The sequence below is a fragment of the Podarcis cretensis genome, assembly GCF_951804945.1.
Source record: "Podarcis cretensis genome assembly, chromosome: 14".
NCBI lineage: Eukaryota > Metazoa > Chordata > Lepidosauria > Squamata > Lacertidae > Podarcis > Podarcis cretensis.
This window is the reverse complement of record NC_137183.1, coordinates 36,565,076-36,586,178: the sequence shown is the minus strand read 5'-3', so window position 1 is coordinate 36,586,178 and position 21,103 is coordinate 36,565,076. Positions and strand designations below refer to the sequence as shown.

At 47.6% G+C, this 21,103-nt stretch overlaps 1 protein-coding gene and 1 pseudogene across 2 annotated transcripts in view; both read right to left on the bottom strand.

Moving 5' to 3' along the window:
- Window positions 1–58: 58 nt before the first annotated feature.
- LOC307202542 (myeloid-associated differentiation marker homolog pseudogene) lies at window positions 59–3,850 on the bottom strand (annotated as a pseudogene). The gene has a single exon. The product of its transcript is annotated as a myeloid-associated differentiation marker homolog pseudogene (transcript).
- Window positions 3,851–8,953: 5,103 nt separating this feature from the next.
- SEPTIN12 (septin 12) overlaps window positions 8,954–21,103 on the bottom strand; it is a 75,327-nt gene continuing 63,177 nt past the window's right edge. Inside the window, exons 8-12 of the mRNA XM_079952493.1 lie at window positions 17,923–18,040; window positions 16,289–16,384; window positions 15,050–15,146; window positions 11,376–11,427; window positions 8,954–10,303 (exon numbers count right to left, since the gene is read on the bottom strand). Coding sequence (XP_079808619.1) covers window positions 10,153–10,303; window positions 11,376–11,427; window positions 15,050–15,146; window positions 16,289–16,384; window positions 17,923–18,040 — 514 coding nt within the window. The 3' untranslated portion in view covers window positions 8,954–10,152. The remainder of the gene's footprint in view (window positions 10,304–11,375; window positions 11,428–15,049; window positions 15,147–16,288; window positions 16,385–17,922; window positions 18,041–21,103) is intronic.

Below are 21,103 nucleotides of genomic sequence, written 5' to 3'. Positions count from 1 at the left end.
TGCCAGATTCAAATCATCCCTTTAGAAAGAGAAAGTTTAAGTAAAATTATTTGCACCATTCAGTTTAAAAAATATATATTTACAAATCCACACATCACATCATCATACAATACATAGCCATCACAATGCAGTGCATAGCATTTTACTATATGTTGGAAGGGGAAATTCAAAAGCACACTAAATCCATCCACTAAGCAATGACCATCAGTGACTGCTTAGCAGGGGAGGTGTCTCAGTAATAAATGTAACTTGAAAGTTTTTATTCATATGTGGTGGTTGTACTATACTTCCCTGATTGGCCACAAAAGGCAAGAAGTCTCATGTACCTGCAACCTGGTCCCTCCTGCTTTCACCCCTCGTTACCTTATCCCTTGGCATAATTTTTTCAACTAGGGAGAGAGGCCAGACTTTGGACCATCATCCCTACAAGGAGAACTGTGTGGAGAATTATCAAAGATGGGCTATCTCTTGCCAGGCAGCTGCAAGATTAGTACAAGATTAGAACTTTGTGCAATAAGGCATTCACACTTTCCAGAAGTATTGCGAGAAGGGCTAAACTGAGGTCGGGGCAGATAAATCCGGTTAACAATGGTTGCAATCTCCTGAAACACTTGAACCCACCACACCTGTACCACAGGCCAGGACCACCTGGAACATCATGCCAACCTGGTTGCACTCTCTCCAAAAGAGCATACTCTGAGCTGGATTCATGTGACAGAACTTAAGAGATGGTATACCATTTAAAGCATTGTCCCTCGCAATCTCACCGAGATCCAATTTCCTTGGGCGTTTCAACTGCATTACGTTCCATGCATTCTCAGGAATTTCTCATCCTAGGTCCCCTTCCCTTAATCTATATTAATATGTCATAGATAAAAGGGCTTGATGCAGCACTGTTAGGGCACCTTTCAGATTTGGACCTGCAGCAGGGTTCAGAAAAAGCTAAGCTCCCTGGATGCAGCTCTCTAGAGTGAACTTTGCAAAAGTCTGTCTCTTGATTAATTGCAGTCGATTATGACACATTCCCTCCAGCTTAGCTCTCAACTGAATGCTACCGAGGAACTGACCAGCTGCAAACAAGTCATTTATGCTTTGCAGCCCCTTTGTCTTCCCCACTCCCTCTGTCTTGCTGTGCTTTTGTCTAAGTTCTCAAAACACTGGTGAAACTAGAAGTGCAGCAGTGGCAACAGGATGGTACCAGATAGTGTGCCAACTTCTGCCAAGTTTTCAACGTCATTCTCAAAAATGGATTCAGGACCTCTTTACGTTTGCCTGAAGAAATCATTCTTAGCTAAACGTAAAGAGGTCCTGAACCCACTTTTCAGAGCAACATTGGCCTGAAGGGCCACCTTAGCACAATTAACGCAAGACCCAGGGTATACCTCTACTCCCCTATGGGATGCAAATTAATTGCCACAACTGGCATGGATCATGGTTTATTTGTAAATTTAGAATCATGGATCACTGGCAGCCCTCATACTATACAGAATCCTTTTGCTGACTGTGCCTGTTATTAACAGGGCTGTTTGCAGTATAAAAACATAAAAATACACCACATAATAACAAACGAAACAATACCCCTGCCCAGTTCAAAAGGCCATAGATTTTTTTTTAGCTAAAATCCTGGGAGACAAGGAATGGTTGAATAAGAGCTCTGTTGCCTCACCCCCAGCAATTAAGGAAGGCTTGGTAGATTAATCAAATTAATTTTGAATAATCAATTGGGAGGAAAAAAACATTAGTTTTGGAAGAAAAACACATACAGCCTTTGTTCTTAGATGCCGGATGTGTGTGTTGCAGGAAGAGGTAAAGTAAGCTGTGTTTGTGCAAATAGTATCATATGCATCACCACCTTCGTACAAAGGTGAAATATTATTTCCTCTTGCCAAGGTGCCAGATTTAGCTGTGATAGGATTCTGCACCCAGTGCCCTTCTCAGTTTTTTCATGCCCAAGTTCTTCTTCCCGTTCCTGCAAACACCTCCCTTCCTCTTACCAGATAGCTGCCTTATTGGGGTGGGGGGAGCAGCAGCTGATACAGAATCACTGACTGGGCTTTTGCAAACCCTTTCTCTTTCCACGGAGAAACTCTCAGCAAGACTCGGCAGGGTATTTCTAATAGCTGCATATAAAACATATGAAATGATGTGCTGTTGGCGTCTGCTCCCTCAGGAAGCAGGGTTCGGCAGGACAGGTTCAATCCATGCATGGAATAGTTCTAAAATGAAAACTAGTATTAAAAAGAGATGAACAAACAAAAACCACCCAATAAAAGAATCCGGGCAAAGTCTTGGGGTGGCCTCTCTGTCTTACACATTATGAACGTCATCGACATTCCTAAGTGGTTTCGGTCCTACCCAGGTGAGCCCGCTTAAGCTGGTGTGGTAAAGAAAACCATTTTGGTGGAGAAGACAAGGTCCACAATGTAGGCAATGAGGTTGAAGATGGTCAAAAAGGTCACCCCGAGCTTATTGTTCCATTTGATACACTGCGGGTTAGTCCTGAAACATGTTGAAGGCCTAGAGGAACCCTCGAAGGCATATATGGGCCATACAACGGCCGCCGTGAGGTACAGGAGCACAGCCAAGCTGTTGAAGCCCACCAGAGATTTCTCCAAGGGGATGGGCAGGGTGGCAAGGCAACGGCCGATGGTGAGGATGACAATGAGCAACGTGACGATGAAGCAGATGCAGTAGACGGCCAGGCACCACTGCAGGCCGGGCTTCTCTGCATAGATTTGGTAGCTGGCCACCAAGGAGAAGATGAGACAAGCCAGGTAGGTCTCAAAGACTTTCAGGAGGCCGGGGATGGTGGCCAGGAAGGTGCTGACTTCTCCGACTTTGGCCTGGGTCAGTCTCACTTCGATGGCGTAGGTGATGAAGCAGAGGCAAGACGCGGCAGTGGCGATGCCTTCATAGCTGCAGTCACCCGTGCAGCGATCCGGGATGAAGACCGACGGGTACAGGATGGAGGTGGTGAAGATCATGAGAGCAGCCAACATGGAAAAGGCAGAGGTGAAGTCCTGCCAGGACAGAGGCAGCGACTGGGCCATGCCGATGAACTCCACGACCACAACGAAGACGGAGAGGCTGAAACAGAAGCACCAGGTAAACATGGACCAGGCGCCTTCAGAGCCAGCATAGTTCCTGTGGACAGACACCAAACTGAAGGCCGTGCAAGAGAAGAAGATCTCAAATATCCGGACAATCCCCAGTGGAGAGATCAGCGACCTGGCATTGAGTGTTGGCATGGTGCCCCCGACACAGAGGAACTGGCCCACCAAGCGTGTTGACACACAGCCAAGGAGACGGCGGAAAGAAAGAGCTTTGCTCGGCGTGGGGGCAAGGCTGCAAAGCTGGTGACGGAGCGCAGCGGGTGTGTGCGTGTGGCACCAAGTCTGGGTGCCGCCTTGAGGAACAGGAACGCCCAGCTGGAGTGGATGGGCTTGGCTATCCCCCCTTCCAGGGGGAGGGAACCTGGCGGTGCAACGGGCAAAGCAACCTGAGTCTTGCAGCTCCCGAGTGAAAGCGATGCGGAAGGTCTCTGCTGAAATCGGAGCGAGAAGCCGAGAAGCCCTAGAAGAACAGCCGCAGCATTATTCCTGCAATGTCGCGTCTACTTAACTTTTTTAAAAATGAAAACAATGACACAAAAACAAAAGCTGTCTCTCAAGGCAGAAAGCAGTTCCTGGAAGATGATGGCATCATAGGGTGTGTCAGGCTAAGAGAAAGCCCCAGGGAGGCCAGAAGGAGGAGGGAGAGTGTTTGGATCTCTGAGCCCTAGGTTTTATACTTCTCTGGCTCAGAGCAGGAAACCTGTTCAGGAAGTGAGAGGCAGGTGGATGATTAATGACAGAGGATTAAAAAGTAACCATGTCCAAGCCCTCATTTTGTAGCTGGTTGTGTGCTTTACCCAGGGCTTTTTTTTAAAGATGGAACTCAGTTCCGGCACCTCTCAGGTGGGCGCCATTGCCATTATAAGAAAGCAAGGGAAGAATTAATGGTGAGTTATGGTCTAGAAAAATAGCACTGGGTTTACCTGCCCCCACCACAGGACTACAGGTAACAATGGTGAAACTGGGAACAATCCACATCTAAAACTATGGGATTTTTTGTTGTTACAGTGGAGGCTCAGAGTAGGTTTCTAATCAATGAAGATGTAAGGAAAAAGCATCCAGGTGTTCCTGCTCCGCAATAAGTATACCTGCTTCTGCCTTCCAGTCAATAAGGCAAAAGCACTGGAGTGATAGACGCACCTTTGGGCACTTTTGAAATTTGATTAGAAACACATTCTAGGGGGAAAATGTAATAAATTCAGGAACTTTGAAAATGGCTTTGCAGGTTTGCAAGATTCTCATCAATCAGGTTTGCTAGAGCTAACATAATGCACCAGTGTGTGCATGCTTATGTTCACTTTCATCATACAGATGCATTATTGCAAAATTGCAAAAAATAAAATAAAATGGAACAATGGCTGTGCTTCTGTGAGAAACATTTCATGCACAGTGGCTTTTGTCTTTCTTTCCTGCATACAGGTTGGAGTCCAACAATATCTGGAGGGCTACAGGCCCTGCCAGACCTGGTTTAGTGGAATATCTAATCTCATATACTGGATCTCAGCTTGCTTATTGCAAAACAGACGAAACTCAAATGCATTATCTGAACGTTCACTTATTTAGGAACACCACACCCAAAACATGCAAAATAGGGCCATTGATTTCCATGAGATATAGTTAACATAAAAGAGAGACAATCTCTGCTAAAGATTGACACTTCTGCTGTGCCCATTGCAGTCTCACGGGACAAGATCAACTTCTTGTTCCCCATATATTGCTCCACTGATAAGATAGGTTTTAATTTGCACAAGCCATGAGTCTTGGCAAAGTGTTTACAAAGTACAAACATGCTACAAATGCAGCTAAGCAGTACAGTAAAAAAAGAGAATGAGACTATTTAAAATGTAGGGAGCACCACCAGGACACTTATTTTAATTGCAGTTCCAAAAATTCTTGTAGTCTTTGGTCCCACCAACTTCCCTTGCTCCATATATCCCCCTGCAACTTTGTGGCTGAGACCATTTGCACTTTGGCTGGGTCTGCGAGCCAAGGTAGGAAGAGCACACATCGCACAAAGGTCTCCCTTACCAGGACAGCTCAGTCCAAAGGTGTGTTGTTTTTTTGCAAGGCCTTTGGAAGGAAAACTAAGAGCCTTTGGACAAATCAAAGCTGGGAGGGAATCCAGCACCTGGGATGGTCCAGACTCTGCCCCAAAGACTCCTTTGTTCTCAGAGCAAATGGGGTGACTTGTAATTGCCAAGACCAGGTATAGCAAAACAAAGGCACCAGTTTATTCTACGTGATTCAAAATACACCCTGAAATTGCAAACAAAACAAATTGAAAATATTAAGGTAGTTCCAAATGAGTAATAATTAAGGGACACTGTTCTTGGATCCTCTCTATAACTTTTTTAACAACAACAAAAAGAATAGCAGCAGCAGCAGCAGGCTATTCACTTAAATATTGCACCATGAATATAAAAGGCACACGTCTTAATGGGCCCCCAGAATTCAATGTTTGGGTGCCATGCACCCCTTGCACCCCCAGGTAAAGATGGCCCTGCTGCCAAATATTCCCCAGTTTCAGTACAGTGGTATCTTGGGTTTGTTCCGGAGATCCGTTCTTAACCTGAAACTGTTCTTAACCTGAAGCACCACTAATAGGGCCTCCTGCTACCGCTGTGCCGCTGCTGCGCGATTTCTCTTCTCATCCTGAAGCAAAGTTCTTAACCTGAGGTACTATTTCTGGGTTAGCAGAGTCTGTAACCTGAAGCGTCTGTAACCTGAAGCATATGTAACCCGAGGTACCACTGTATTTGCTTCAAAAGCAACATGTTTGACGTAGTCGTAGAAACGGCGGGCTCTGGGATTATTTTTTCTGTTTCCCATCGTGCCGTTATTCCTCTGATTATAGATTCTTGTTGACACCATCTTCCTTTATGGCTGCCCTCATTTGCCCTCTTCTTTTAACTTCCAAGTTGGCTGTGGGACCCACTCTGTGGATTTGTTTATGAAAGTTTAAGAAAGACCTAATCTCATAGCTCAACTATTGTTTCATTGGACTAAACAGCAAAGTACACTTCTGAGCGATTGTGACCCCCCCCCTTCCAAACCACCCCTCCCCATGCCATGAGAAGTGGGATGGGCAATGCCACTGAGAACGGGCACTTGTGGGAAAGTGGCTGTCAATGCTTTTCATCTGGAGAGAGAGGGTGCGGTGTAGTAGTTAGGGTGCAAAGCCTGGCATGGAGAGACCAAAGTTTAAATCCTCAATCGGCTGTGAAGCAATCAGTGGACAATCATTAACTACCTTGCAAGGTTGTTGTGAAGAGACGACCATACACGGTACCCTGAGCAAATTTCTTACTATGCAAATAATGGGTTTTTAAAATGTCTGTACCTTTGAATAAAAAGGGATCTCATTTTATAGACACGCCTCCCTTCCAGGAGGTCTTGGAAATGGGTCAAATTTCTTCTTGTTGATCTCTCTCTTTTTGGCCCAGATCCAGCAAAATCATAACTCCAACACTTAGCTGAGGCTCAGAGAGAAATCCCAGCTGTTTTGCCTTGATGGATGCATCTGTGGATACAACTTCTAGCCATAACAACTCAGGCTGTCCCCCAACCCCACTCCTTTCTCTGTGCTGACATTCCCCTCTCCACCCATTGCAGAAAAACAAAATGAAAACATTTGCACAAAGCATGATGTAATCTTTTAGGCTATGTATTGAGCAAGCTCCTTGAAGTCACTGGTAGGTCTTTGGATGTCTCCCAGATGCTGTGGAAGTCCAAGGGATCTGTCCTTGGAATGAAGGAAGTCAGTGCAGGCCAAAAACCCGAGGCCAAAGGAGATATGTGGGTGGAAATTTGTGGGGGTTTCAACATGGGACTGCCTGACTCACCAAGAAAGAAGTTCCACAGAGTGGAGGGTTTTATTTTATTTGGAGTTGAGTTGCGCTGGCTGATGAATAGAAACTCTGGAATCTGAGGCTGTTGAACAGAAAATCCCAGAGGAGCATATCACCCCACCAGGACCTGTCAGACCAGAGCCCGGACCCTCACAGGCACCCTTCTCTGAGCAACCAGATCCTTCCCAATGCTCACAACCAGTGCAGGCAGTGCAGCAGAAGGAAGGCTGTGGAACAGAGGAATGCCCATCTTCAGGTCAGAGGCTCTGAAGTCATGGACCAGGGGATGGAGCCTGCAGGACAGAGACTGGAGGCAGAGGCTTAAAGGGTCTTGGTTGACTCTCAACCATTGTCAGAGCAAGTGGCTCACTTGGAGCTGTCCGTGGTCCTTCAGTTTTGCCTCCACCATTCACCCATTATTGTGTTGATAGCAGTAGACCAGGGGTCGGCAACCTAAGGCCCATGGGGGTTGTTTAACCAGCCCATGAGCTGCCCCCGAACCGTGCCGCCTACTCGGTGAGTCCCCGCGCGCTGAGCTAAACCGGCGCAGTGCGGCGCAGGGACTCGCTTCTGCATCACCGGAAATAGCGTCTGTGCAGACGCTGGAAATCCTGTCTGTGCAGAGCGCCCGCGTGATCTGGCGTGATCTGGCTCACGGAGAGATCTCCGCTGGAGTGAACCAGCCCAGGCGAGGTAAACCTTGCTGACCCCTGCAGTAGACCTCTCTTTCATTGCCTAACAACCTCGTACCTGGCAGTGATTGGGATGTCTAAGAAACCAACAAAATTAGAAGTTTCAGCATGTCATATTGATTCACAATGGCATCCAACAGAGATGGGAACCTACTCCTCAGGAACCATAGTGAAAAATTTACTTTTTTCACCACTATCACCAGAGAACAACAGGAGAGGGAGACATTTGGCTGCCTGAGCAAATGCTGTCCAGTTGGTGCCTACTCAGCCTCCCCCATTCAACTCCCTATGGTGGATCAGCAGCTAAGGATAGGCAAATATGTCCACTGAGCGTTTCTCTCAGTTACGTCTTCTTCCAGTCTTAAGTCCAGTTCTCCCCATTTGCACATCATTTCCCAACTTTATTTAACATCCTCATGAATATTCATCAGCATTTTGTGCAAATTTCTCCTAGCATATCTCTTTGCAAAATTTTGACTATTCTGCACATTTTGGCAAAGTAACGTGCCCCAATATAATGCATTTTTAATCCCCCCCCAGGAATATATGCATTCGTATGCACTTTAGTATATAATATGCATTTTTGTGCACAGTACTTGGCTGGTGAACTGCATTGCAAAATTTGGAGAAGCGTCAGTTCTGAGGGGTGGCTGTGTTCTGAAAGTGTGAATTAAATGGGTTTGCCTTTAAATGCAAACCGAATCCAATTTCTTCCCTCACCTGCCCCTCCTCTCTACCCCCCACAATCCCCCTCAGCACAACTTCCTTCCAGTACATGAGGGAACAAGACCGAACCCGAGAACCTGTAGAAGCATCTGTGCCACTGCTACAATTTTGCTGTGGCAGCAAAAACTGTTTGAAGCTTAAACCCATTCAGCAGGTACCCAGAGAATCATAGAATTGTAGAGTTGGAAGGGACCATGAGGGTCCTCTAGCACAACCCCTTGCAATGCAGGAATATTTTGCCCGATATGGGGTTCAAACCCACGACCCTGAGATTAACCATCTCATGCTCTACCAACTGAGCTACTCGATATCACCTGGCTTTCTTTCTTAAGTGGGCAGGAGGCACGGGGGCCTGTAGTGGACAGCAGCAGCAACTGGGGTGGGGGAACAGCCTTGTGGGGCGGCCAATAGTAAAAAGTGTGTGCATGATCTGCCATCTCTCCTGCTGCCCTGCTTGAACCAAACATCTTATATTGGCTCACTGAAAGGCAAGCCCTGAGCCGAGAGAGGTCCCCAGCTTCACCCCCGAGAAGGACTCAAAGCAACCAGGCAAAACAAAACCAAAGAACCCAACAACCTTCTACAGTTGCTCTTTAATGGATTAACTGGAGAAGCACAATCTGGCCACAGGCCCCCTGCCCAAGAGTATAAAAGTAGAAGGATGAAAACGTGAGCCTGGGCAGGCTGACCTCCTTCCAGGAGATGGCGCTGTTCTCCTGTACTGCTCCTGCATCAACAAGGGACCAGCTGGAAAATGGTCTTCTCTTAATTCCCAACCCCAGACTCTTCTCTGGGGCAAGAGATATGAAGAGGGAGTTTTGCTCCAATCAACACAGATGTTTTCATTGTACAAGCCAGTTATTGGCCTCCTGGCTTGATGCAAGTAGCCTTCAAATGATGCCCCCTCCCTGGTTCTTACAAACTGAGGGTGGTCGAAAGAGCCAGTCTGACGTCCTGCAGGAACACTGGGAGGCGGAAACCTCTCCAGAAGATTCTCTTTGCTTTCGCATGTGGGCTATGACAGTTGCTAGAACCCCAGCCTGGGAGGGTCTGAAATGGGGCTCCCTTTTTGCCCTCAGGGATGGCGGGCTTAACCTTTCATGCATTACGGGCCCTTCAAAAGCTCTCTGCTACCTGCCTTCCCCCCTCCCCACGCCCCCTCTGCCAACCAACAAATACGAAGGAGAACTGTCCTAGTATTGCCAGCATATTGGAGATAAAAATGTCATAGAAGAAACACACATGGGTGTGGTGTCATTTAAGGGTTAAGGAAAGAAATTAGCCGGCTCTGCCAGGGCCTGTTGGGACAAGTGGGTTGCCTGACAGAGCAGTGGAGTCTGGAAGGGGGCAAGGACAGCCTCAACAGACGGCAAGGATGTCTCCCCAAGGCCACATGCACTGCTTGGCTCAGAAGCAGAGGCAGAGCCAAGGCAAAGGACGGTGCCCATGTGAGATGCCAAGGGTGGAGAGGCGGAAGGTGGGCTGCTGGGCTCTCTCACCCTCCCAGTGTCCTTCTGCTCTGAGGTATGAGGCTGAGCAGGAGGCAGTCGGAAAGGAAGGGGCAGGAAGGCGCCCGGCAGCGAAGTTGAGATTTCCCAGTCGAGAGCTGCTTCTTGTGCTCGGAGGAGATGGGGGCTCAGGAACTCTGCTCCAGCTGTTCCCGGAAGAGGGGGTTCGGGGGGAGGGAGAGGGGAATCAGTCCACTGAAGCTATTGATGGAGGGTGTCTGTTGAGGCTGGAGAGGAGGAAGAGGGGCCAGGCTGTCCCCGCAGCTCAAAGTTGGCTCTCCAACTCTCCGTTGAGGCAGCTCAGGGCCAGCTGCTTGCCGCCCGTGGCCAGGAGGTTGTTCTCGTTGAGGCGCTGGGCGCGGTACTGCTCGTAATGCACACTGTGGGTGATGTCCTTGAGGTCCTGCAGGTGGGATCTGGGAAGGGAGAGGAAAAGAGGCAGGAGAAGTTGGAGCTGCCTGGCAGGTCAAGCTTTCCAATGACCCTTTCCCTCCTGGCCAGATAGATGGATGGGGAGGGTGCTTCTTCTTCTTCTTCTTCCTCCTTCCCCATCTGTCAGACTCTCTGTCCTCACCCCACAAAGAAGGTCTACAATGGTCACATTCCAGTTCTGGGCTCCTGGAGAGCCCTGAGAAAACAAAGTCATCTTGGTTGACCCCATCTATGCCCATTCAACCCCTTTGATCTGCAGAACTGATTGTTTGGTGCAGTGACACCTGTATCTTTGGAATTCCCTGCCCATTGGTATTAGCCAGGTACCTTTGCTGTCCTGTTTTTGGCAGCTGCCAAAAACTTTGTTGTTGTTGAAGGAAGCATGCCAAGGCATGAACACTCTGATCTGTATATTAATAAGCCATGCTGTTTTATGATACAGTGGTACCTCAGGTTAAGTACTTAATTCGTTCCATAGGTCCGTTCTTAACCTGAAACTTTTCTTAACCTAAAGCACCACTTTAGCCTCCTGCTGCTGTCGCGCCGCCGGAGCACGATTTCTGTTCCCATCCTGAAGCAAAGTTCTTAACCCGAGGTACTATTTCTGGGTTAGCGGAGTCTGTAACCTGAAGCGTCTGTAACCTGAAGTGTATGTAACCCGAGGTACCACTGTACAGTCAAACCTCGGTTGTTGAACGTAATCCATTCCAGAAGACCGTTTGAATTCCCAAACATTCAACAACCAAGGATCAAAGGGCGGTCAGCAAAGTCAATGGAGAAAAAAAGAAAAAAACTCCCCGGAAGTCATTCGGCTTCTGAAAAATGTTCGAAAACCAGAACATTTACTTCCAGGGTTTCGGTGTTGAAGAGCCAAAACATTCCAAAACAGCCGTTCGGGAACCGAGGTTTGACTGTATACATATTTAAAACTGCTGGTTTTATTTACATCTTTCACCCCCCCACTGCCCTGTCAGACAGTCATGCTCAAAAGCTTCAACAGGGACCCCTTCCTTCAAAGTAAAAAGAGTAGCAATACCTCCAACTCCCACAACTCACCGGATGAGGAGGTCCCGCAGCAGAGGAAACTCACAGTGGGCCGGGTTTTCCACTGAAAGGAAAGCGCACATGACAGCTGAACATTTTCAGTGACAGCGAGGCAAATGTGTCAGAAGGGGACAAGGATGGACTGAGCCAGGTGTCTCTGTTGCTCGCCCCACCCAAAGCTTGAAAGAGCAGTTCCATGCCATCTCATAGCAGACTTCCTTAACCAGATGTTTGTGGCCTACAACTCCCATCATTCCCAGCCAGCACGGCCATTTTGGAGTACAACTCCCATGAGACCCAAACAGCATGGGCTGATGGGAGTTGTAGTCCAAGACAGCTGGGTTGAGGAAGGCTGCCTTGTAGGAACATGAGCTAAGAAGAGCCCTGCTGGATCAGGCAAAGTGTCCCTCTCCCCTGCTTTCAGCACTGCCCCCAGCTCCCCAGCTGACCTGCTGCTGAGCCGGGTCTAATCTGGAGATCACAATGCAATGCTTTGGAACAGGGGTCAGCAAACTTTTTCAGCAGGGGTCCTGTCCACTGTCCCTCAGACCTTGTGGGGGGCCAGACTATATTTTGGAAAAAAAATATGCCCAAATACCTATGCCCCACAAAGAACCCAGAGATGCATTTTAAATAAAAGCACGCATTCTACTCATGTAAAAACACCAGGCAGGCCCCACAAATAACTCAGAGATGCATTTTAAATAAAAGGACACATTCTGCTCATGTAAAAACTCGCTGATTCCCGGACTGTTTGCAGGCCGGATTTAGAAGGCGGTTGGGCTCGATCCGGGCCCTGGTCCTTAGTTTGCCTACCCAAGCTTTGGAAGGTCCAGGCTCCCTAGAGGTATGACTGCAAGGAGACTGTTGAACACCAGAGGGCAGCAGATTTCTAAATACAAGCTAGTGGAGTGTGCGGTGGTGTCGAGGGATGGGGAGAGACAGCTGGAAAGTATGAAGGCAGTTCTGGTCAGGAACTTCACTTAGCCCTTAAGATACTCCTGCAAGCGACAGCAGAGCTGGGCCAGTCCCTGAGCCCCGATCCCCACTAGTGACACACTGGGAAATCAGCAGAGCAAGCTCAGATGCCACCACCCAAACGATGAGGCCTGCAGTGTAGAACCCACAACTGCAACTTTTAGCAAGTTAAAACTAAACTTGGTGAAGCAACACCAAAATTCAACCTGGTGAACCTACAACATGTCTGCAACTCAGTGGCAGATGACATGCTTGGCATGGTCACAGGAACCTATACAGGATCAGACCAATTGTCCTCTCTCTGTCTACACTGACTGGAAGCATCTTCTCAGGGTTTCAGGCAGGGGACATTCCCAGCCCTACCTGGAGTTGCCAGGGATTGAACCTGAGACCTTCTGTCTGCAAGGCAGATGCTCTACCGGTGAGTTACAGCCCTTCCCCAGAATTCTTGCAATCTGTGCAACTCTTCAAGGCATGAGCCCTCCAACGCAAAGGAAGCTGCCTTAGAGCAAGTCTCCATCTAGCTCAGTGTTGTCCTCACTGACTGGCAGTGTCATTCTGGGATTTCAGACTGAGGGCATTCCTAGCCTTACCCAGAGATGCTGGGAACTGAACCCAACACTTTCTTTTGTGCAAGCCAGATGTTCTGTCACTGAGCTGTGGCCTTTCCCCTTGGATCTCTAGGTAGGGTGAGCTCACTCCTTGGGGCCACCAGGTAGGAACGGGAAAGACCCTGGAGAAATTCTGGTGAACTGCTGCCACTCAGGGCTCGTCCACAATTCTGTGTGACTCATGCCTAGAAATCACAAATCCAACCACTTTTGCTGTCACCCCACTGCTTCCCCCGAGAAAACCTGCTCTTTGGTGCTAAATCAGAGCAAACATCAATCTGGAGAAAACCTGGCTGACGTTTGCTCCAATTCAGCAGTAAAGATGGGCTTCCCAGGAGAAAAATAAAATGGACCCCTGACCATTAGGTCCAGTCGTGGCCGACTCTGGGGTTGTGGCACTCATCTCACTTTATTGGCCGAGGGAGCTGGCGTACATGTGGCCAGCATGACTAGGCTGCTTCTGGCAAACCAGAGCAGCGCACGGAAACACCATTTACCTTCCCGCCGGAGCGGTACCTATTTATCTACTTGTACTTGGATGTGCTTTCGAACTGCTAGGTGGGCAGGAGCAGGGACCAAGCAACAGGAGCTCACCCCATCGTGGGGATTCGAACCGCCGACCTTCTGATCAGCAAGTTCTAGGCTCTGTGGTTTAACCTACAGCGCCACCTGCGTCCCTATCCCAGGGGGAAAGCAGGGGGTAAATGCAGGTCTGGGTCAGCCCTTAGTGTTGACAATACTGAACTAGATAGACCAATGGCTTGACTTGGTACTATAAGGGAGCTTCCTATGTCCCTGTGGATTGCAATGCATTCTGCGTGGGGTTCTGCCCTTGAAGATGGTTTGGAAAACTTCCACTGGGGCAGAATCTGTCAGCTAGAACAGTTTTGGGGGCGAGGCATTTGGGTCGGATCACAGTATTGCAAGCCAGTCAACAGGATCTAGCGCTATTGCAGGCAGTTCACACAAGCATTTATTTTGATGTGCCAAACAAGATTAACTTGGGGCGAGGATTCTGGACGTCTCTGGGAAACAGGGGTGCTTCTGTGCACGAGAGCACGGCACTCTGACAATACAGCTCAAAGGCAGGAAAAAACTTCCCCTGCTTGATTCTTGTTCCCCCAAAGCACCTCTCCCTCTGCTTTTGGCTAGCATCCTTTCCCCCCCAGGTGGGAGTAACAGGACTATCCTGGCCCATGGATGGGGCAGATTGCTGCTGTCAGTGTGGAATGCACCGTGGGGTGGTGGGGAGGAGAGTGGAAAGCCATGCTCTGCAGGTTGAACTCTGCGCCTAAGATTAGAGAGGAAGCAGAGCAAGACTCCCCCAGATGCCTCTCTCCTGGGTGAGCAGTTGGCAGGAGGACCCAAAGCCGCAGAAGCTGTCTTATACCAAGCCAGAGCATTGGGCTGTCTAGCTCAGTATATTCCTTACACTGACTGGGAGCAGCTCTGCAGGATTTTAGGCAGGGGGTTTCTCTCTCCCTTCCCCAGCCCTACCTGGAGATGCTGGGGATTGCACCTGGGACCTCCTGCAGGTAAAGCAGATGCTTTGGCACTGAGCTATATGATCCTTCCTTGAAAGTAAGTTTCTAGTCCTCCTCATGATCTGGACTAAAGAGCTGATTTAAATAGGAACATAGGAAGCTGCCCTTATGCTGAGTCAGAACATTGGTCCTCCTAGCTCAGTATTGTCTATACCAGGGGTCAGCAAACTTTTTCAGCAGGGGGCCGGTCCCCTGTCCCTCAGACCTTGTGGGGGGGGTGGGACTATATTTTGAAAAATAAAAGTAAAAATGAACAAATTCCTATGCCCCACAAATAACCCAGAGATGCATTTTAAATAAAAGGGCACATTCTACTCATGTAAAAACACACTGATTCCTGGACCATCCACGGGCCGGATTTAGAAGGCGACTGGGCCGGATCCGGCCTTAGGTTGCCTACCCAGCAGCTCTCCAGAATTTCAGGCAGCGGTCCCTTCCAGCCCTACCTGGAGAGTCTGGGGATTGAACCTGGGACCTTCTGCATGTAAAATAAGATGCTCTACCACTGAACTATAGCCCTTCCCTCCAACCTGGGCAGTCCAGAAGGGTTTACCTTCGATGATCCCCCACTTGGTCTTGCGGCCCAGGACTTTCTTTCCGTTCACCTGGTGCTCCTTGTCAGCTCCCACCACTGCAAAGGGGATTTTCTCCTGATTAAGAGAATGAGAGGGGCATCAGTCCAGGGAAGAACAAGGGTGTTTCTCCCCCACCCCCACCTTTTCTTGGAAAGCTCTAGTATTACAGCACTTGACGTGAAAAGTGTGTAGATGCTGTTAAAGGAGCAGAACACCATCTTCCCTGCCTTGTTAGTGAAAACCTGGTACTTGCAGATTGTGGATGGTGCCGATAATGGGTTGGCTCCATTATCTTTGACTTGTTTTTTTTTTTTAACAGTATGTAATTTTTGCAAAATGAAATAAATAATAATAAATAGCTTAGCGCAACATGGCTAGCACCACCATGCCTGAACACTAGCTGCTGTTTTTTTAAGAACACAGAACTTCAGCTGAACTGAAGCACACTTCCATTTCTGACTGGAATAAGAAATAATAATTTCTTCTCTTTTAATTTGCTTTTGGAGGGACACTTCAAAGCCTGGGCCCTCTGGTAGACCTCAAGGCAACCAATGTTTCCCTCCTTCTGTTTACTGAACTGCCTTTATCCGGGATGAGACTTGGCCAATCAGAGGTTGCATCGTTGATAGGGAGTGTGTCAGAATACCACACAGTCCTTTACATTTTGCTTTCACTGAGAGCAAACTGAATGTATCTGAGAGTGAGGACCCTGATCCCTAGACGTGGCCTATGGACAATCTCAGTCAATCAGGGATCACATAGCAAAAGGAAGTAGGCCACAATCAGATTTGGCCATGTTCGAAGGCACATAATGCTGATTCAAACAGAGGGTACTGTTTTCCGAAAAGGCAAATACTTCCAATGCAATATTATAAAAGAAACAAATCACGTGTGTGTGTGTGTGTGTAAAGAGACAAGAGAGAATACAGTTGTACCTTGGTTTTCAAACAGCTTAGTTCCCGAACGTTTTGGCTCCCGAACGTTGCAAACCCGGAAGTGACTGTTCTGGTTTGCGAACTATTTTTGGAAGCCGAGCTTCCTGCAGTCAATCAGAAGCTGCGCTTTGGTTTCTGAACATTTTGAAAGTCGAACAGACTTCCGGAGTGGATTCTGTTTGGCTTCCAAGGTACGACTGTAGTGCCGACAATGTATTAGAGAGAAAAGGCACCAAACAACTCTTAGTCAATTTCTCCCCTTTCCAGATTGCCAGCACTTACCCGTATTTTGTCGTTCAAAAGCCTGTCATCGGGGTCGCTATCCAAGTCCTCTTGGGGGTAAACATGGATTCCGTGGGCCTTCAAGTCATCCTGAATCTGCCAAGAGAAAAGTTTTTGGCACTGAGACCAGAACTCCCCCTTGCTGACTTGGAAATGTACCTTCTTCGTGGCCAGGGCAAAGGAAAGTGATGTGAGCAAAGCAAATTCAAGCCCAGTGTGTGGTGATATTCATGAACAGCCTGCAGGTTGCCAGGGTCTCTCTCTCTCTCCCCTTTCCACCTTGACTTTGCACCACTTTGCATAAACAGCAGAAGAGCTCCTTCTGGTTTGCACCATGTCAGAGTGCAGGTGGGTAAGCAGATGCTTGCTGAGTGCTACAGGCATTTGAGGGTTTCATTCCACCTGCATTTTAAAGCAAACTAACATGATTTCACATTACCTGGACTGACATGCAGATCGGAAGGCAGCTGTCAGGGACCGTGAGAAGGGCTGCTGAGAGTGGACTTGGCTGCCAGTGAAAAAATGTTTTTGCCCCCCCCCCCCCAGCAAGGGTGGACCAGCTAATTTTTTTTACATAGGATATAAAATCAAAGTGTGACCTTGATTTTACGTTAATAATAAATATAACAATATTCATACTTGCTGAGAATATTACGATCGTAACAACTAATATAAGTGAAATATGCCCACACGATTGTTGCTGAACTAAGCATGCACTTCAAAGATTACCCTTGTATGTGTAACACAACACGTGTCTCACACAACAACTTGGTTGTACAGTATTCACATGGTGTTCTCTTACAAAAGCACACAAAACAAAATAAAAAAATTCCTTCCAGTAGCACCTTAAAGACCAACTAAGTTAGTTCTTGGTATGAGCTTTCGTGTGCATGCACACTTCTTCAGATACCAATTTCAGATACACAAATGCAACTGTGCACAGTATGATGAGACTGCAGCGTTGTACTGTCAAAGTGCAGAAGCGAATGTTTAGTTAGAAATGCTGTTATTCGGAATTGGGTATGCGTTGAACATGAAATATATATTTTGTTAAGAATGGCATGACTGTGTCATGTACTGTGCCTGGAAAGGGCAGGGCAAAAGGTAAAGTGGGGATTTAAGTCCAGTTTTGCAATTAAGCTGTCTATAGATCTTTCTGACTAAATAATAATAAAAAAAAAACAGTGCAATTCTAATCGTGGGTGCTTCCAGACCATCAATATTTTGGGGGAAGGATTCATCACATAATAGCAAAGTCAGGCTGCGCAATTAGCAGTTGATTGGGAGGTCTTGCGCAACAAACCCACTTCCTGAAAAAGGTCAGATTTTGCGTAGTAAGGAGAGCAACAGAAAGCTGCCCTGGGAAGCATGTGGGATAACATTTGCTTTGACACAACCCTGCAAACAGACCAGAATGGGAACTCATTAAAAAGCCAACGCTCTTTTATCTCCCTACAAGCAAATCAGGATGAATGATCAATAAATAGGTGGTCTGGAAGCACCCTTGTGTCTACTGAGAAGCAAATCCCATTGGATTCAGTGGGGCTTACTCCCAGGTATACAGGGCTAGGATTGCAACCCAAATTTGAGGAAACTTTGCCACTGCCTCCTGCTGCCACCAATGCTCTTCTTACCCTCTGTTTGAACTCTGCGCGTTCCTCTAAGGTCAGAGTGTCGGCCTTGGCGATCACAGGCACAACGTTGGCGATCTTGCTGAGCCGCCTCATGAACTCCAGATCCAAGGGCCGCAACCTGACGGGAGAAACACAGGAAGTCTCTTGCAGCAGCGATGTAAAGGGCCAGCTCAAGACGTTACATTCTATTGCCATATTGACTGCATTTATATCCGATATAAATGCATTTACTGCATTTATATATATTGATATATTTATTGCATTTATAGTGCATTTGAACTGTGATCTCCTCCCAGGTCCTAGTCTGACACCCTAACCACTTCACTTCCACTGGCTCATTTTGCAGCCTGGGGTGAAGGGGAATACAGTGGTACCTCGGGTTACACACGCTTCAGGTTACATACGCTTCAGGTTACACACTCCACTAAGCCAGAAATAGTGCTTCAGGTTAAGAACTTTGCTTCAGGATGAGAACAGAAATTGTGCTTCAGCGGCGCGGCGGCAGCGGGAGGCCCCATTAGCTAAAGTGGTGCTTCAGGTTAAGAACAGTTTCAGGTTAAGAACGGACCTCCGGAACGAATTAAGTACTTAACCTGAGGTACCACTGTATGGTCCTTGCACCTGAAGAAGTGGGGCTCTGCTCTTTGAAAGCTTACACATAATAACATTCCTCAGTTCTACAATACTCCTTGATGATAATGCCCTATAGAAGTTATCCCTTAAAAATAAAATAAAATAAATTTATTGCAAGTTTAACCTAACAAAAAAAGGGAAAAAAGGAGAAAAATAAACCACCAGCCCACATTAATAATACAATGGCCATCAGTAAATCTATCTCAGTTAATATTAGCCACCCAAATGTCCCAATAAATATTAAAACAAATTTGATGTTGAAATATGTTTAATTGTAGGAGGGGCAGTAAGGTCCTTCAACCCTGCATAACTGATGGTGGGTATTTGTCCTTCTAGGCTTGAAGTATAAGGTCAGATCCTTACCATACAATTATCACACTTTGAGAGTCATGTCTTTCCCCTGAGAATCCTGGGAACTGTAGTTTGTTGACGGTGCTGAGAGCTGCAATTCCTCTCCCAGAGGTACAATTCCCAGAGTGGTTTAACCATCAATCCTTCTTCCCAAGCAACTCTGGGAATTGCAGCTCCATGAGGGGAATTGGGGTCTCCTTAAGAACAACCACCACCTTTAATAAACTACAGTTGCCAGGATTCTCTGGGGGAAGCCAGAGTGGTATGATACTGCTTTAAATACATTGTGCGGATGGAGCCAATGTCTTGGCTGCCAGAAGGGCTCAGAAGGTTCCCATCTCGCTTGCGGAAAGATTTATAGGATGCTGGGAGTGTGTTTGTGACATGTCACCTGGTCTTACTACCCAGCCAGCCCATTACTTGAGGAAGCTGGAAGTTTCCATCACACTCGCAGGGTCTGTTGTGTCATTTAATCCAAGTATTTAAGTCTGAAGTTGCTTTCAGTCGGCGAAATCTCCCTGCCAGCCGAAGAGAGATTATTCTGTCCGTTTGTGTGCAAAAGCCCACGTGTTGAGAAACTGGAGATCCATTTTCTGGCAAACAAGTAAACAAGAGTGGCTGCTACTGATGGGATTTATTAGGAAAGACGCCACTCTCTGCTTCTGAGCTGCGGCTTAATCTGAAGGTGGATAAATCAAGACGGGCTGCATGCTTTTCTTCAATCACGACCATTTGCTAATCAGCGTTCTCTGAATGGATTGCTCTTTCCTGTAAACTCTCGTAACTAATTTTAATGGGGAGCCTAAAATCTGATATAGAAGGTCTTGCCACTGACACGGAAGAGTCAGCCTCGACTCCTTCCCAATATCATGCTATGAAGAAATCTGAGCAAGGGCTTCTTTGTACCATTGGAAGCCTCGGTCTATTGGCCTGCATGCTTGGTGTTTGCAAAAGAGATGTCGTTTGGAGTCATGTGCCCTGGGCTCTTTGGTCTAAGGTAAGGGGTGGCAGGGGGCCTTTGGAATTGGGAGGGTGGAAGGCAGGGAGCCCAACAATAGGTGCAGCCAGAGCCAATGACAGGTGGAGCCAACTAATTCTAGTTTGGCCCCTGTTCACGTCACTCCTGATGAACTCTACAAGGGCAACAACCAAGACTGAGAAAAGAAGCAGCCAAGGCTCTAAATGAACAGGAAGGGAGGTGAGGGCTGGCTGAGGGCAGACTGAGGTTGGTGGGGCACAAGGAAACAGGCCAGCCTCCGCAGGGCAGGGATGAAGAACTGGATCCGGCTACTGGGCTGGTCCCTCTCCTCCTCGAACCCTGCAGGTCCCTCCGATATTTAGCCACCCACCTGTCAATCGCCTGATGTCATCAAGTGTTTTTCCTTCCTCCTGCATGGTTTATTTTATTAAAGATTTTCTTGATTTACAAGAGTGTGTGCAATGTCTCTCTCTCGCATTCCCCCCCCCCATGTAATATTTTTACAAATCAGTTTCATTTGTTGACACAGCCAACCACAAATGAACAACCACACCCTAGGCCAACCCCAACCTTTCTCACCACCAAAGGAACACAAGTGAACTGCAAAGAACCTGCACAAGCAAAGCTGACACCAAACCAAACCCTACATATAGTAAGTAAAATAGAAACATCGCCACCCGACCTCACCCCCACCCATCTTTCCCCCCTCCACCTCTTTCCTCCTTTTCTTCCTCCTGCATGGTTTGAAATCAAACTGCGTGGGCATCTGTGGATACTGCTGATCACCTCATCATGGCGCTTGCAAACCCCGCTTTTGGCAGGAAGCCACATTCTGACAGAAGCAAGGGGCCCACAGCACAGAGAAGGCACAACGTCTCATTGGAATCACCTCTAGAGAAAACATAAGCTTTGGAGTGTGGTGGCAGCTGGCTACAGGCCGTTCAGTGGGGCTGTGCTGGGAGGGATGGCCATTTATTTGGCCTCCCAGCCAGTGATGCAGTCATGGGAAGCTCAAGACCCATTACTATTTTTGTAGTAGGATCCCTGTCTCCAGTGCCCCTGAGCTGCCCAATCAGCATGAAAGGAGGGCTTCTTCTTCTTTTTTTAGCCACTGAGAAGACATGTCAACCTTTGTGCTGATGAGAGCCAATCAGAGTGAAAGGAGTTGATTTGGTCACAGCGGATTGGCTCCTAGGGTCACTCTGGAGAAGATGTCAG